Source organism: Falco peregrinus, chromosome 10 (genome assembly GCF_023634155.1).
Source record: "Falco peregrinus isolate bFalPer1 chromosome 10, bFalPer1.pri, whole genome shotgun sequence".
NCBI lineage: Eukaryota > Metazoa > Chordata > Aves > Falconiformes > Falconidae > Falco > Falco peregrinus.
Window position 1 is genome coordinate 18,893,065 of NC_073730.1, and position 16,223 is coordinate 18,909,287.

The following is a 16,223-nucleotide window of genomic DNA, read 5'->3' on the forward strand; positions in this document are numbered from 1 at the left end:
TTCATCTGACCCAAATAATTGCCTGTGTCTGAAAGCTGAAAAAACCTTTTAAAGTGCTAGAAACAGATTTTATCCAGGACACTTTTAAAAGAGCACAAACTATATCCTCTCAGACTTAAGTCTTACCATAGAATTCTCTTGTTCCATTAATTCCTTGCTGTCATCTTTTCCTCCTGCCCAAAATCTCCAGTGAGGTGCATTTCACAATTCTGCCTGTCCTTGAAGAGTAATTCCTGGTACTGGTCCACAGTGGATGCTCTTGGTTTAACCATAGCACTATATCTGAAATACTGTGTTATTAGTATAGGGCAGCTCATACTTGCTCTTTTACTTTCTTCATGAAAAGTTGCAAGTTGCTGGTGTCTACCTGAGAAAGGCAAAGATTCTAAAATGCCATGGTGCCCCTGCTCTTGGTAAATGATGAGTTTTTTGTGGCCCTAAACTGAGTCACTGAACATAGCAATGTAGTAGTTATCCACATAAACATGGAAATTTCCAGACAGAATAGGTATATTTTTGTGGTTACTGTAATTACATGTTGTATATTCCAAAACCAAACAATCTCAGTGCCACTATCCAAATCTCTAGTGTTATGTGGACATAGCATTGCCTCATTTTTCTAATAATGATCATCTTTTATGTTTTCCTGTGTTTGAGATTCACAGGGCTCTGACCCTGTCACTGTAAATCGGTGAAAATGAAGATAGATAAACTATAACAGCAACATAAATGTTGTCCAAAAGATAAGCGTGTGTAAAACTAGTCTTGAGTTCTTCCAAGGCAATACTTGTATGTCAAGAAGTTTAGGCAATAACTGTTTCCAACTGTTCCTTTCTATAAGGGTGAACCAGGACCTCCAGGAGAAGACGGTGTTCAAGGAAAAGATGGCCCAAAGGTATGTTCAGGTTTTGTAGCAGATGTATAGCAGTCATATTAGCTTAAGGCCCCAAATCTCTTTTTCTTCTGTTTCACCAGGTCAAAAGAACCCAGTTGAGTGCACTTAATTTTAACACAGGAGACCATGTATGCTATAGTTTCCCTGTGCCTTTTAGGAACATATCTAGCCTGCAAGGTATGAATGGCTTGACAGAGAAATGCAAGCTGGAGAACTAAGTACAGCTTATTTCCATGGTGACATGCTGGAGAGAGTGAGCCCAAGGCTGCTCCACTCCCTGCATTGGGATTAACACTTGCCAGGGACTGCAGCAGGTGCCAGGACAAGGGCTATCACAGAGAACATCTTCAGGTAGCTGGTGATGAATGAGGCAAAATCTGTCCATAGGAGTGTATGGATGAGATAGAAGGGGCTTTACCCTACTTGGAGCCTGATCTGAATTAGACCGGTAAGATTCCCATCAGGTTTAGTCTACTTTTTGTCAAGCTTGAAGATTCAGAATTTACTTTTCTCAGGAATAATTAATTCTGCAGCAGCAGCTTGACTAAGCTTTTTGGGTTTCCCCCCCCCCCCCCCACTTTATTTTAGGGAGACCCTGGAGACCAGGGACTTCTTGGAGAAGGTGGTGAAAAAGGAGAGATAGGGTTACCGGGAATTTCTGGACCCCCTGGTGAACCTGGCATAATGGGCATTCCTGTAAGTGTTTTTAGGTTTAAGTGGACCTTTTGTTCATTTGTTTTTTGTAATAAATCTTCTTTTATTTTGCTTGCTTCTTTATATTTTTTATTTTTTGATTTTCTATTGCAATTAGAGATGACCATCTTTAAATTAGCTTGCCTCCCTTTTCTATGTGGTTCAGCTTTTAGGGGTTGGTAGAGAGAGGAGACAAATGGTTTTCCTATCGTAAATCTGGAACCTCTTAGCAGATAGTAATTCCTCACCACGTGTCATCTAGACACTTACACCACACAACTTGGAGCCTCTCAGTTCAGATCTGTCCTCTCCAGACAACCTTCTGTCATTAGTCTCTATCCTTACCTTCATTTGGAGACTATGAGTAATCTCAAGGTATTAGATCATTCTTCAGATTTTAAAAACATCTAAAGAAATTGGCAAGATGCATATACTACCATAAATTGTGCTGTAAGATCTTCATTGTTTGGTATCACTTTCCCTACTCATGGCTTTGTTTACTGTCCCAGGGCTATCTAGTTTTTACTTTAAATGAAGAGTTCCTTGGGGCAAAAAAATGCCATTTTGAGCAGCTTGTAAATGATGAAGCATTAAACCTTAGAGCACACAAGATTTGGCTCCAGTTTAAGCTTTTATGCTAATGTTCTTACCACATATATGCTTAGTTGTCATTCCTTTTAATAAACCTTAACAACAAAAGGAAGGTCAAAAAATAACATTTCTAGAAAAAGTGATATCCTGAACATAGAAGTTTCTTTAGTTAAAAAATTATTGCAGCACAGATGTCAACAGCACAGGATTTCTTGAAGTGTGGGTGCGGATTATAGTGCCTTCTCTGGTGAGGAATACAAGGCAGGTCAAAAGCGACTTGAAACTACTATCACATGGTAGATATCAGACAATCCAGGTTATTCCTGCTGTTGATTCCTGATCAGTTGCATGGCCTGCCTTTCCTAACAGTGGTCTTTCTACACTGCTGTCAAGGTGTTGTAAAGACAATGTTATGGATGCTGTCCATGCCGTGCTGGAACTGATTCCAGAAATTCCAGAAATCTACCATGCCGGGCAGCACTACTTTGGATGATAATTCTGTGCTGTGGTGTGATGTCTTGTCTTTTGGTGGGCCTTCCTGTTGTTACCCTGTCAATCACCCTATAATGAGACATATACTATAAAAAGTAAGGAGAGAGAAGAAAGAACAAACTTAATTATTCCATTTTGCTCTTAAAAGATATTTATTCTTTAACTAACATTTTGGTACCTCTACAAATGGGAGCAGCATTTGCCATAGGTAACTGAAACAAAAATTGCAGATGGAGAGAAATGGCATCAAGCATACACAGGTCAAATAGTGAACAAGCATTGGGATCCATAGTCAACATTGTTAGATCAATTCACGTATTTGTTCTATCATCACTCCTAGCAGCTAAAATCCAGCTATAAAATCTGTTTTGCTGAAGTTTTATGTGCAACTTCTTAATGCGAGCAAAGGTTCAAGAGCACAGTTTCCAAAGCAAGTATGTAGCCTCAAGTCAGACATCAGATTCCCTTACCAAAAATCATCATTTTCTCATTTCAAAGTCCTCTGGTTGCCTTGTCTGTAGCTCTTATGTGATGAAGGGGTCTGAGTAAACATTAGAGGGCCAGCTGCCAACGGCTGTGAGCGCTGTCCCCTCTGTCCTATAAGCATCTGCATTACAATCTGCTGTCTTTAGTCTTAGGTTCTTCACAGTGAACTACTCTCTCAGTAAGGGGAAAAAATGCTCTTTTAATTGTCAGCACACTTAGTGTGCTACAGAACAATTTTTGTTTCTGGTACAGTACCACACTGACTTTTTTTTTTTTTCTGTTTTGGATTGGCAGTTCTGGAGAAGCAGAGAAGTTTCATATATTGAAACTCTCATAAAACAGCTCAGCCCTGACATATCTACATTATATGTAATTATAGTTGTATACAGTAAACAATGTCAGCAGTGCTGCCGTGCCTCAGCGAGACAGGCAGGTCTGGCAATTCAGTGTTTGGGAGGATGTGGTTAGCAGCGAATTTTTTACTTTTCTGTTCCACACATTCCAAAGGCGTCTGCAGAGCTGCCTTCCTCCCCACTCATCCTCCCTGATGTCTGGGAGAGTTCACGTCACGGTTTTGGTTTGACCTTCTTCTAGGGTTGTGGACAGATCATAACATCCTGATCTAAACATGGAAATCAGTTTCTTATAATCAATTGTCTGAGGGTATTATTGGGGGTGAGACTACTGCTACATTTTCCTCAAACAAAACCTTACAAAACAACAAATAAGCTTCACAAATCAGTCTGTATTTACCCTGGCTTATCACAACAATGACTCAAAAAAACCCCAAGTATATTCCCCTGTATCCAAAGCTGAAGCTAAATTACCTCCTCTATCTCACAGAGCTTTTCAGCATATTGAAAATGATGAGCAGTGGACACATCCAGCCCTTTGGGACAGTCAGGTTTTGAAGTGACCTAGAGGGCAGCAGGGCCATAGCTCCATAGCACCCTTCATCTGCAGGCAGCACACCCAATTACACAGTCACCAAGAGGTGGGCAGCGAGAGGCACCAGCACTTAAGGAATTAGGTCTGTGCTCTACAGCAAGTTGTGTCAGGGCCCCGCTCTTCACACTTGACAGCCCCAAGGTTTTCTTAGTTTTCATCTGGTTGTGTATTGTATTTCTTTAAATCCAGTGGTTGTCTTGAAGCAATGTTATTCCTAAAATAATATTTTCTATGTGAACAAGATTTATTGGGGTTTTTTCCTCCTATTTTCAGTACATTTTCACGATTGATAAGTGATCCCTGATGCTTGCTCACTTGTTTCTGCTGTAACTTGAAACAGTCCTACTAACTTGCTCACAGCCGCAGTTAATGAGATTTTTTCCTCCCACCTCTCTGCGTTACAAAAGCCTGCTTAGTTATCCAATTTGGAGCACAGTTTAAACATGTTTCCAAACTTTTCTCAATCATCTCTTTTTCTCTCTCTAACAAATGTACAGGGCCCTGAAGGAACACCAGGAAATCCAGGTCAGAGGGGCCGTTTAGGAAAGAAGGTAGTATTTTTCACCTTCCCCAAATCCCTTCCTTTTATCTGAAACTTGAATTTACATTACAAAACAATTCCATTGAACCAAGTCTACCCCTTTTTTACGTCATGCTTCAAGCCGTTTTTTTATACTAGCCATAGCAATTAGAATTGTCATCATTCTGCAATCGGTAATATTCAGAACCTTAGAAAATTTAAGTTTGTGTTTAAATTTAAATGTGATTTTGCAACTAAGAACAGTTTCTACTGTTAACAAAAAATGTTAAGCTTTGGTTAAGCCAAAACAAAACAAAATAGAAAGGCTTTAGCAGAGGAGGGTTTTTACTTGAGTTCTAGGTTCAGACATTATAAGAACTACAGTAGTGGCGTATGTAAATGTAATATTATTAAACAATGCTGTTACTTCCATTAAGCATAAACTGCATTGTGAAACTTAGTATCAATCTCTTATTATTTTTAATACAATAACACCAACAGGGGGAAAAGGGGCAGCTTGGCCCTCCTGGAGAAATTGGACCTGCTGGTGACTCTGGCCAACCTGGAGAAATTGGTCCCAAAGGTGCAAGAGGAACTCGAGGTCCCTTGGTTCGTACAAAACATGCTTATTATTTAAGGACACATGTATTTCTGGTTTAGCAGAATTGTATCTCTCCATGGGAAGAGGCAAGTCACAGCTGTAGCACATATAAATATCTTTTGAGGTAGCTGGAGATGCAGGCAGTGTCCTTCCCAGCCCGTGCATCCCAATGCGTGCCTTGGTCTTTCAGCATCAGGATGAGACCTGTGCACCTGGCACCAGACAGAAACCTGGGCCATGGACCTGGAAGGAGTCATCTCATGCTCTGGTCAGGCTCCTGATTAGACAACCAGAGGAGCAGGATGGCAGGGCATGCCGTGGAATACTCATGCCCCATAGTCCACATATAACCTCACTGCTGTGGCTGTTCCTTAAAGCTTTCCCATTCCAAGAACAGAAATCATGGGGTTTACTGTTACATAAAATAAGCCTTAGCCATTGTTGAAACAAAGCTTTTCAGATGGGGGCTGCTACTCCTACTAGATGGGAACCTGATCCGAAGTTAACTGAATGAAGTGTATAGCCATTAACTTGGAGCTCCTTTCATCATACACTCCCCAGGCTTGCCTCACACTGTGTGACAGATGCACAGGCACACGCAGCCTCCACACTAGTGAGGCAACGTCCCATCTCACTGCTCCAGGGCCCGATCCTGTGGCCACTGAATGTAGCATGTGCTCCTGAACACATGAAGTACAGAAGTAAAGTAGTTACCTAACGGCCGATAATTTCAAGAGAAGGGCTCAACTTCCTAAAGAAGGGATCACCCTCAGCTTTTCTTGGCATACTTGGCATTTATAAACAGAGTTTCTCTGCACCTCTGAAAGCTCAGATCCTTTTGATCTTAATTATGCGCAAGGATTATAAGGTTAGGACTGAAAATGTCAACCATTTTTCCACAGAACAGGGAAAAGCCCAGTATTCTGTACCAAATGAAGTTGGACCTAACAAGGAAGTTGTCTGTGGTGCTCAAATCTCAATATTTGAATTTTTTTTTCAAATGATAACTTAATAAAGTAGGCATTGTTATAACATTTTAGAAGGGAGATCATTTTTCTATCACTGATTCTTGCATTTGACAGGGACACCTAGGAGGAATGGGACCTGAAGGAGAATCAGGAATTCCAGGTTATGGGGTGAGTTTTTTACTGAATTCATGTACACACACATCCCTAAGTAAGTCTGTGGTACTCTAAATCACTATAAATGTCATGGGGATCTGTATCTAGAATGCACAAATGTTGTTAGGAGTGTCAGATAATCACATATGTTTATATGACACGTAATTGCTTATTCAGAAATGTTAACCTTGAGCAATGATGACTGTTTTTGGTGAGTTCACTAGCAGTCATTTTTTATCACAGGTATAAAAACCTTGTTTGTCCAATGTATCTCACCCCTTGTGAATCAAGTTCCTATAAAACCACTATAGCTATTCATTTTAAAGAGAGTTCAGCAAACATCACCACCTCTGCTTACTGTCTGGCCAGGCAGTTTCCTTTTCAGTAACAGAAACTGATTGAATGAGGTTATTGAATGAAGGACACAAAGATGCTGTGGCTTTCACTGAAAAATAATTAGGATCATCATCACAGATGGATTGAGTCCTGCTCTTAGAGACCAGACTGCTATGTCTTTTTTCTGAACAGAAACTTCCATCAGTGGCCCTAACCCTGAAGCAGGAACCAGCTCGGCTCCCCTCACCTGCATCAAGCCGTGCACAGAGCTTTTCCTGCACACAATACCTTTTCTGCCCAGGCCCATTAATTTTGTGCCACATCACCATTTAGCATTATTAGCAAGCAGCAAAAAAATAAGAGTAATAAGCAGCTAAAAGAAATTTTTGAATTAATTATATCTTTAGTTTATTTCTTTAGTTAGTTTTAGAACTAATTCATGTTTTGTTTGCTTCTTTAGGGTCATCAGGGTCCTCCAGGGCCCCCAGGGCCCCCAGGACCTAAAGGAGAAAAGGTATGAAGATGGATTTTATACTGTCTTACAGTCTGAGTAATTATAAAAGAAGGAAATGTTACTATGCCCACTGTTTTCCACAGCATGCAGCAAAAGCCACACAATATCTATTAGTATTTTGAAAGCATATGAGAAGAAATGCAAAACTGGGGAAATGGGTCATTCAGAGGCAGAGTTCCAAATTACACAGTTGAAATGTTTCAGGTTTTAAAACACAAACTACTCATTGTAAGAAACACATTCTACTGTATCAGGTAGCCACTGTCCTTAGTGAGCACCACTGACAGAAATAATCAGTGTGGAACCACCTAAGTATTTACTTCGCTTTAGGCCTGTGAGTACACCCACAGATTTTGCTCAAAGTGCAACTAAGGTGGACAAAAGTCTGTGCTTAATATAAAATATTAGGGGCAGGATGTTGCCTTAGTGCTGCTCTTTTAGTGTCAAATTCACTGTTGTTCTTTCAAGCCTCAAATCCTGCAGATTTGTATGCTGACTGAAGTCTGCATGGCCCCAAGGGTTCCCTTCATGAAGATTAGTTTGGAGTTGCACCTGACAGAGAAAAACATTCTTATATTAGGGCCAGTTTTGCAATGAATACTAATAGAATAGGCAATTAGTGGTTGTTATAAATAGGTTCTGATATAATTTTCAGAAACAGTAACTGAAAACTAAATTGTTGGGAGCTAGGTGTCTAGCTTGCTTGGTCACTTCTGAAAAGCACTTTGATGCATTTTAGAGACACTTAATCGGATTTAAAATGTGAGCTTCTGTGCATTAAATATTGGTAAATATCATCTGGAATAGATAACTTCTTGTCTATTAGTTTGGATGGCAGTTGTTTCACATGTAAAATGGAGTAGCGTATCATATTCACTTTTAGCTTCTCTCCGGGGGTTTATCATCATTTGAACATGTGTGCATTGTAGATGAGGTTGAATTTCCAAGTTAGTATTTTTTAATATTTGTCTTTGGTTTAGGGTTACCCAGGCGAAGACAACACAATCCTTGGACCACCTGGGCCCATAGGTGAACCAGTAGGTCTTTCTTTCTCAAAAAAATTCTATTATTAGTGCCTCTCAAGACAAGAGGCAATGCAGGTTCTTTCTGAAACTTTATATCACTGTCTCAGGAGTTGGTACTCCCTTGTACAAAAATGTAGAATGATGGTCCTTTAATTGGTAATCCCTCTCCGAAAAATGCAGTCATGTGCTCTTTCCTGCTTAAGCATATGTGCCCTGTGTTTAACTACACTAATGCCATTAGTTTAGACCAGCACATTTTGTAACAGAATTTTATGGTTTCTGTTTATCCTGAATTATACCTAATTGCTTTACTAACCAGAAATATGTTTTGACTTATTTCATTATCACTGCAAAGCTAATTTAACTGATTTAGAGAGTGCTGTATTTTGTAACCATTCTTTTACTGAATTCATATGTGGGGTCTCTCTCTGCAGCAATTATGAACATGTCAAAAAAACCCCAACCAACCAACCCATCCCAAAATCTTATTAAAAGCATTTGATTGTGCCGGAAGTAATACTTGTACATCCTACTTCTCTTCAGATTAACCTTAATATTTATACCTCACCTCCTCAAAAAGCAGGACTATAAGACCCAGATGTAACTGAAGACAGAGTCTGGAATAGGTTCTTAACTTAATTATGGTAATGCATGAGAGAAGAGACTCCAGCCAATTTTGTTGTAGCTAAACTGACTCTGTAATGCTGACTGCTCAAACATTGCGAGCAGGGCCTTTCTACCTTGTGAACTGCCTCTAGGAAACGTGCCATGAGGCTGCTGAAACCTTGAAGAGTATACAAGCAGTTGCATAGTAGTATCTGTGGGTGGCTAACTTATTCACTTGTGAACTGTAAAGATACACTGCAGTGAGTGGTGCCTGGCCAATTTTTCATTATGTGCCTTTACTTTAGACAGGTGGGAAAAAGACAGTCCCTTGTTATTTCATCTAATGGTCAGATGGATGTCTTTTAGAAAGTCTTGGCCATTCTTATTTCAATGGGCATGTTTCCCTATCCCATCACTTTGCCTTTGACTGAGATTTGGTCCATTTGCTACAATGAGAGTTAAAATTCTGGGGAAAAATCTCATTTCTTGTGGGACTGCAGTAAGGGTCTTTCCCTAAAGTAGAGCTAGTGAGGTATCTGAATGCATCAGAAAGAACCACATGACTCAGAAAAATTACGCTATTCCCTCTGCTCCTGTGCAGTTCTTATATGTGTGAAGCATGCTGAGGGACTGAAATTGCCTTTTTATTAGGACAACTTCAAAATGAGAGCAGATTCTAAATACAGCTAGTTGTTTCAGAAAAGAACTCAATTTTCATGAATTGTCTTAGAGAAACCATAAGAGGGTTTTCTTGAATGTCTTGAAAACAAGTCTCTTCATTTATTCGTGGAGATTTTTAATCAAATATCATATATATATATATATGGGTATAAACCTGGAGAAGTTCTACTGAGGTCACTACTTCTGTTTCATTTATGCCCATATAAGGTCTATCTTTAAGCTTCTAGTATTCAGTTACAAAATACAAAATATTTTAGACAGCAGCTACTGTCTGAGTGCAATGCATTTTGCTTAGAAAAACAATTTTTTTTATTCCTTTAGACAAGCTAACTTTAATAATTGTAATCCTCAGTTCCACCTCATTGGTTAATCTGTTTTGAGAGAAATCCCAGCTTTCTTTTTGTACTTCACTGCAGTATTATTTCAGATCAACTATTTTATTTTGTTCTTTGGTTTTCTTTCTAGGGTCCTAGTGGTGAACGTGGAGATAGAGGAGAACCTGGTGATGAGGGCTACAAGGTAATACCTCTTGCTTTTTAGTCTTTTTATTTGAACATGACATGCTATGCATATGTGTAGAGTAATGTAGCAGAAATATCTTCTCCCACGAGTGTGCAGAGATGCATTGGCTGGTGTCTCACTGCACTGATGAACTCTTAGAACACATTGGAGGACCTTTCATATTAGGAGTTGAGGGAGCTGGGACTCAACTGGAGAAAAGGCTTCGGAGATCTTGATGTGTATAAGTACCTAATGGGAGGGAACGAAGATGAAGGAGCTAAACTCATCTCAGTAGTGTCCAGTGACAGGACAAGAGGCAAAGGGCACAAAATGAAACACATTAAATTCCTTTTGAACAGAAGAAAATGCTTTTTTACTGTGAGGATGACTGAGCATCAGAACAAGCTGCCCAGAGAGGCTAGGGAGTCTCCATCCTCAGAAATACTCAAAACCTGGCTGGACATGGTCCAGGACAACCTTTTCTACCTGGAACTGCTTGAGAAGGGGAGGCTGCACTTGGTGATCCCAAGAGGTCCTTTCAACCTCAACAATTCTGTGATTGTGTAATGCTGAATTACTTAACATTTTTCTCTGAAATTTAAGCATGAGTGTTTTTGTAAATCTGATCCTAATAATTATTCATTAATTGTATTCAGTCTTTCAGCTGTAAGCAATGTACAAATTGGCTGGAAACTCATTCTTATCAGTGATGCAGTTTGTTTACTGAAATACAAAAGAGACGGTCCTTGACACGGAATATCCTGTTTAAGTTACACAGATAATACAAATAGACATAGTAATAAATCAGTGAACTGAATATGACCTATGCTTACAGTAGTGCAAAAATGTTTAAATATATAATTCCCACTTGCAGTTTTGAGAGAGAATTTAAAGAAAAGCTCCCTAATGTCTGATCTCAGGAGAGCTGAGTATACTTTATCTAGGTCACGTCAGTGAAGCTGGGGCCACCCAGCACCTCCCAAGATGGGCTTTACAAGGAAATGTGTATCTCACGGAGTGTAAGATCCTGAAATACTTGTCTTGTGATACGCTGTATTTTCTGCTTCCCAGGGTCACATAGGTCTTCCAGGGCTTAGAGGACCTGTTGGACAACAGGGGGCTCCAGTAAGTGTTTCAAACAACTGAGATTTCTCTATTGACTGTTGCAAATGTGTTTTCATCTGCATTCAAATGATTCTTTTCATTGATTTAATATATGTTCTTTCCAAAGGGAGAGCCAGGTGAATTGGGAGAGCAAGGACCAAAAGGAGAAAGAGGTTCGGAAGTAAGTAGAAAAAAGTAAAACAAAACTGCACTTAATTGGAATTTGTACTTTTTTTTTTTTTTTTTTTACTGTTCACTGACTATCCTTGGAAAATTGTTATATAAGGCTAAAACACAGTGTCTGGCTTTCCTTTTCATACCTGAAGGGACAATAAAAAGATAAAATGGAAAATTGCATAATGATCTGGGATAGTAAATATGTCTTATTTGATAGGTTTTACTTTGGAGTACTATAAAGCATTATGGGAGGCTTTTTTGGAAACATTTGAGTGATATTCAGTTATACCCTTAAATGGAGTTCTTGTGGCAAACTAGCTCTCGTTGACACCCAGGATTTTACTGCTTTGAATTGTAAATTAAGCCTCCCGGTACTACACTGTACTGAATTTTCGGAGACCTCGAAGTAAGGAATTTGCTACAGAATAGTAGAGGAGTTACAACAGAACAAGTAATGGAAAAGATCAAAGTCTAAATATTTTCCTCTACAAATAATACCTCATCTTGGTGGTGTGTTGAATATTGCCAAAAGTATTTCGTATTCTCCCACAGAGTGAATTTCATTAACTTCTGAGATTTCAGAAGATTTAGGCTAAAAGATTTCTTACAATACCAACTGCCATTGCAGCTTAAATTAGATACTTTTTCTGAGAAGTTCCATAGCACAACTCTGTTAGAGTTTCAAAATTTTCTAGGTAAATACAAGAATCTGTAATAGATTAGGAAGGGGGAGCAACAGAAAGCAAAGATGATGTGAAGACATTGTCAGCATGTACTTTAGCCATGTGCTTAGATATATTGCCTTTGACAAACTGCTCACAGCACAGGATGAAATCAGTCATTCCTCTGTCTTTCCCTTGGAGAATGTTTTCTTTGTGTTGGAAATACCCCTCAGATTAAAACTGCCGTTTGCAAATATGGAACCAATATCCAGCCTGGAGCAACCCACAAGAGCCTAAAGATTTACACAAAAATGTTAATAGTGAAAACATTCATATAGTTTAACTCCAGTGGCATGACTGGTGATGCTATAGCAAGCCTTACAAAGCCAATCCCATAAACAGCAATGCTGAATTGTCTGGGTTTACTTTATATGCATTCAGAAATGTTAATGAAAACAATATAAAGTTCTTTGAATATACACATTCCAGTTCTGATTAGTGGACTTTTTTTATGCCTTTCTTAACAAAAAGGCATTAAATTAAGGAATAGAACAAAAAATTGCTGATTTTATCATATTTACATTAATTATAAAACATTTACACTTACAATGACCTTAGCTTTTTCACTTGATTTCATGTTATGTAATACTGCAGCACAGCAGTTTAGTACTGCTTTTGCTTTGAGAGCACTGTTTAAGATAATTAATACAGAAAATCTTGGAAGCCTTTTTCTGCTTGATCTCTGCTAACAAGTGTTATTCCTGTCCCTGCTGCCCAAGTGGTTGTATCTTTTAGAGGTAGGTGCTTGGCCTCCTGTGTCACTAAGCCACTTACAAGAATGTTATCTGCTATTATCTAACTAAATGTCAATCAGTTTTCTAAGATTACAGATTCCTAGGTCAGTCAAGAAAAAAAAAAAAGTCTGGTTTTAAGTAAATTTTGTCTTTTGTGTACGTCTTAGATAAAAAGAATGTTCCCATATGTGACACTATTGTTTTCTAATATTCTCTTCCATATACACTCAGTGCATCTATATTGCCTACTTTTCGTGGCTTACTTTCTTAAAAGGTATGGGAAGTGCTGTAAAAGCATGCTTCCTTACAGAGGTGTGGCTGATGGAGGAGAAACTGCCAGATTCGTAGTGAAAAACTTTTTATGCCTGTTGTTGAAAAAGTTCTATACCAATTTGGGAAAAGGAAAAAAAAATACAATTCTACAAAAAATGTATTTACTTTTACTTAAAAAACTTTCTGCTGTCTCCTGAAATAATCTGGTCCAAAGCCTAGGCAATGTGAACGTGCATACTAGAGGGGAACAATTCTCAGCTCTTCTTAGGGGATTGAGTTTAAGACTTTTGACAGTTCACAAGTATTTGTGACTTTTAGGGACCTGCAGGGAAGAAAGGAGCAACGGGTCAGGCAGGCAAACCTGGAATTCCTGTAAGTAACAAAATTCTACAGTCTACCTTCGGGTTATAAAACAAAGGAAATAATAACTAATAAAACCAAAACTGAGTCATGCCAGTGGTACTAGAAAATCTTACACTCACTCTACAATCCATTCCACTCACTCTGTGCTCACTTCTTATTATCCAGGAAGTGTAAAGGAACCTCTGTGAAAATAAGAATAATTTTTGAAACTGAAATTATACTGAATTGTACTCAGTCACTCAGCACATGGAGGTGAAATGCAGCTAATATAACAAGGTCCTTCCCGCTTGTAAGGTTACATAGATCATTTTTGCTGGTGGCTTGTAGTCCGTGTGCAAGTTATCTCATTATGTTGCACAGAGCTGTACTACTGTTCACTCCTGGCTCCCATCAGTTCTTTGAACATCTGCAGCCTACAGAAGCCTGGATCCTTATGTCTGTGATGGATATGTCTGGCAGATCCCTTGAGGTTTTCCCCTTTCTCTTGCTTGCCCTGAGCTGAAATTTTTACTGTTCTTTCTTGAGTTACTGTAGAGAAGCTAACTTGCATCCCTTCCTCGGGGATAAGAAAGAGCAGGAAACAGTAGGTGTTCTGTAAACATAACCAAGGACAAAATGCATCAAGGCTATTTTGGTCTCCTAATAAATAGTACCACACAAGCACATATTGTAAATAACTTTTATACTATCCCACATCAAAACATTGTCAGTAACCAGAGAAATGCAGCTGCTTCACAGAGCTTGTACCTGCTGGGCAGAGTGTGAGGACAGCCTTTTAAAGGCAAGGACCTGTGTGTCTTTTGTAAATACTCAGCTCTTTCCTCTGGAGGACTGCAGAGAGTCTATCATTCAGCAGACAAAGGAAAAGAGGGAAAGGCAAGACATACAGAGAAGTGAGGAGAAGACAGTAAAACTAAAACTTGAGGAAGTTTCAAAGCATATCCCAAGTGCAAGATACTTCAGCAACCAAAAGTTAGAAATAAGATTAAAATGGCATGCTGCTTATATTCTATATGGTTGTTGTTAACTACAATTTTTCAAACAAGATGTGTTGTAGTTTACATATTTTAAATTTATGAGAAAAGCTTTCATACAGAAATAATTGCAGAACTCAAAGCGCCTTAAGATAGTGTATGTCGGTCTAAAGCGAAATAATTGTGAAGAAGATGATCACTGTTACTCTGGTTGATGTGATATGAGACTTTTTCATCCAAGTATAGCAACAGTTAGCACAAACTTGCCTTATTAGAAGTTTGTATTTTAGATATGTTAAAATTTGAACAGCATAAATTTGAGAATGTACAATACAGAGTACCTAGTAAAATGAAGGCTGAAAGGTACATGGTTGGATTTTCTGCGGGGATAAATAGATGAATTTATTGTGTCTCCTTGTTTCATTTTAAGACTCAACACTTTTAGCCATCTTCCAGGCCTGACACGCAGAGTCGTCAGCCCCATGGTTTCAGCTGAAGTTGCTCATATCCCACAACACAGCAAGTCTAAGATTAAGCCAGTAGCATTTCAAACCATACATCCTAACTCAGAGCTCCCTCTACAAGTATTCATTTGTGTCACTAGGCCTGTTACTACATAACGTTTAGGAAATGCTGTGACTGGGATCTAGTTCTGTGATGGTGAAAATGAAGGGAGCCAACAGTGCTATGTTTGATTTGAATTTGTTTCAAGGGAAAACCAGGGCCAGCAGGGCAGAAAGGAGCAGTTGGGTACCCTGGACCAGATGGCAGTCCTGGGAATCCTGGCAAGGCCGGGCTGTCAGGGAAGCCTGGCCCTAAGGTAAGTTGCTTTCCATATTGCCCCTCTTTATGTCATCTTGCACTACAGATTTTCTAAGGTTAGGGTATTTAAATGGAAGGAACCGTTCTCAGATCTTGAGCGTCTTGAAAATTAAACCAATTCTTTTGTTCTCGTTCTGTTTTGCTCCTGATGTTCTGGCCAGGATGTGAAGTTAGCATAAGGGAGGTGTGCTGGGAGAACTGTTTCATTAGCGTATGTTAGTAGTAACTACAGCTAAGACAAAATGCTTTCTTAATCAGAGAAGCCTCATAGTTCTGTTCCTGAAAATGAGCCAGAGGCCCCAACTGCAACTGTTGCCTCTCAGGCTCTGAGATAATCCCACGTTTTCCTTATTGTCTTTGAATTTGTAACCTATGTCTCTCTACCTAAGATATCTGAAGATTTGCCCAAAACCAGTGAAAAAGGGTACTAGGTATCCGAGGTGCCTGGAAGCATACTTGGAAACAGGGTTTCTCCCTATCTGTTCTTTGCAGTGGGTCAAGGGTGGTGATCTGCTGCTTCTGGGAGCAGAGAGGAGGGAGAAAATCCCTTTAATTTTTCTCATTGCTGAAAGTCTTATCACTTTGATTTCAAGGATGGTATTTCTTAGTATTTCTAGTTAGATGGACCAGTAATTGTTATAAAAGGGCGGCAAGTTAGTTTTGATGTTCAGAGGTAATCAAGGTGCTGCATGAGGCACTGTTGCAAGTATAAATTTTCTATCTGGTTGAAAAAAGAAAAAATTAAACAAGTTACCCGTAGGGGGCAGATGGACCCTATTTGAGCCTCTCCAGTTGCAGATAATGTCCTACTGAACCTCTTCCAAGTATTTAAATTTCTCTGGAGTTGGATTTAGTAGTATCACCTCAAAGAATTCTCACATTTTTACCTTTCCATTCAAAATGTCATCTTTCATATTAAAAAAGACTTTATTACTTCATGTTAACAATATATAGCAGCATTACAAGTTGTAATAGAGAGGCTTGTAACTGATTTTTGCCACAATTAATAAAAAGAAGAGAACTTTTGCTATGTAAATTTCAGTC

General features: G+C 39.0%; 1 protein-coding gene across 1 annotated transcript in view; it reads left to right on the top strand.

The window, feature by feature from the left end:
• COL24A1 (collagen type XXIV alpha 1 chain) overlaps positions 1 to 16,223 on the top strand; it is a 147,748-nt gene that overhangs the window by 110,886 nt on the left and 20,639 nt on the right. The window contains 13 exon segments of the mRNA XM_055815621.1: positions 842 to 895; positions 1,484 to 1,591; positions 4,603 to 4,656; positions 5,127 to 5,234; positions 6,309 to 6,362; positions 7,144 to 7,197; positions 8,178 to 8,234; positions 9,975 to 10,028; positions 11,082 to 11,135; positions 11,242 to 11,295; positions 12,733 to 12,750; positions 13,339 to 13,392; positions 15,070 to 15,177. Of these exon segments, the coding sequence (XP_055671596.1) occupies positions 842 to 895; positions 1,484 to 1,591; positions 4,603 to 4,656; positions 5,127 to 5,234; positions 6,309 to 6,362; positions 7,144 to 7,197; positions 8,178 to 8,234; positions 9,975 to 10,028; positions 11,082 to 11,135; positions 11,242 to 11,295; positions 12,733 to 12,750; positions 13,339 to 13,392; positions 15,070 to 15,177 (831 nt within the window).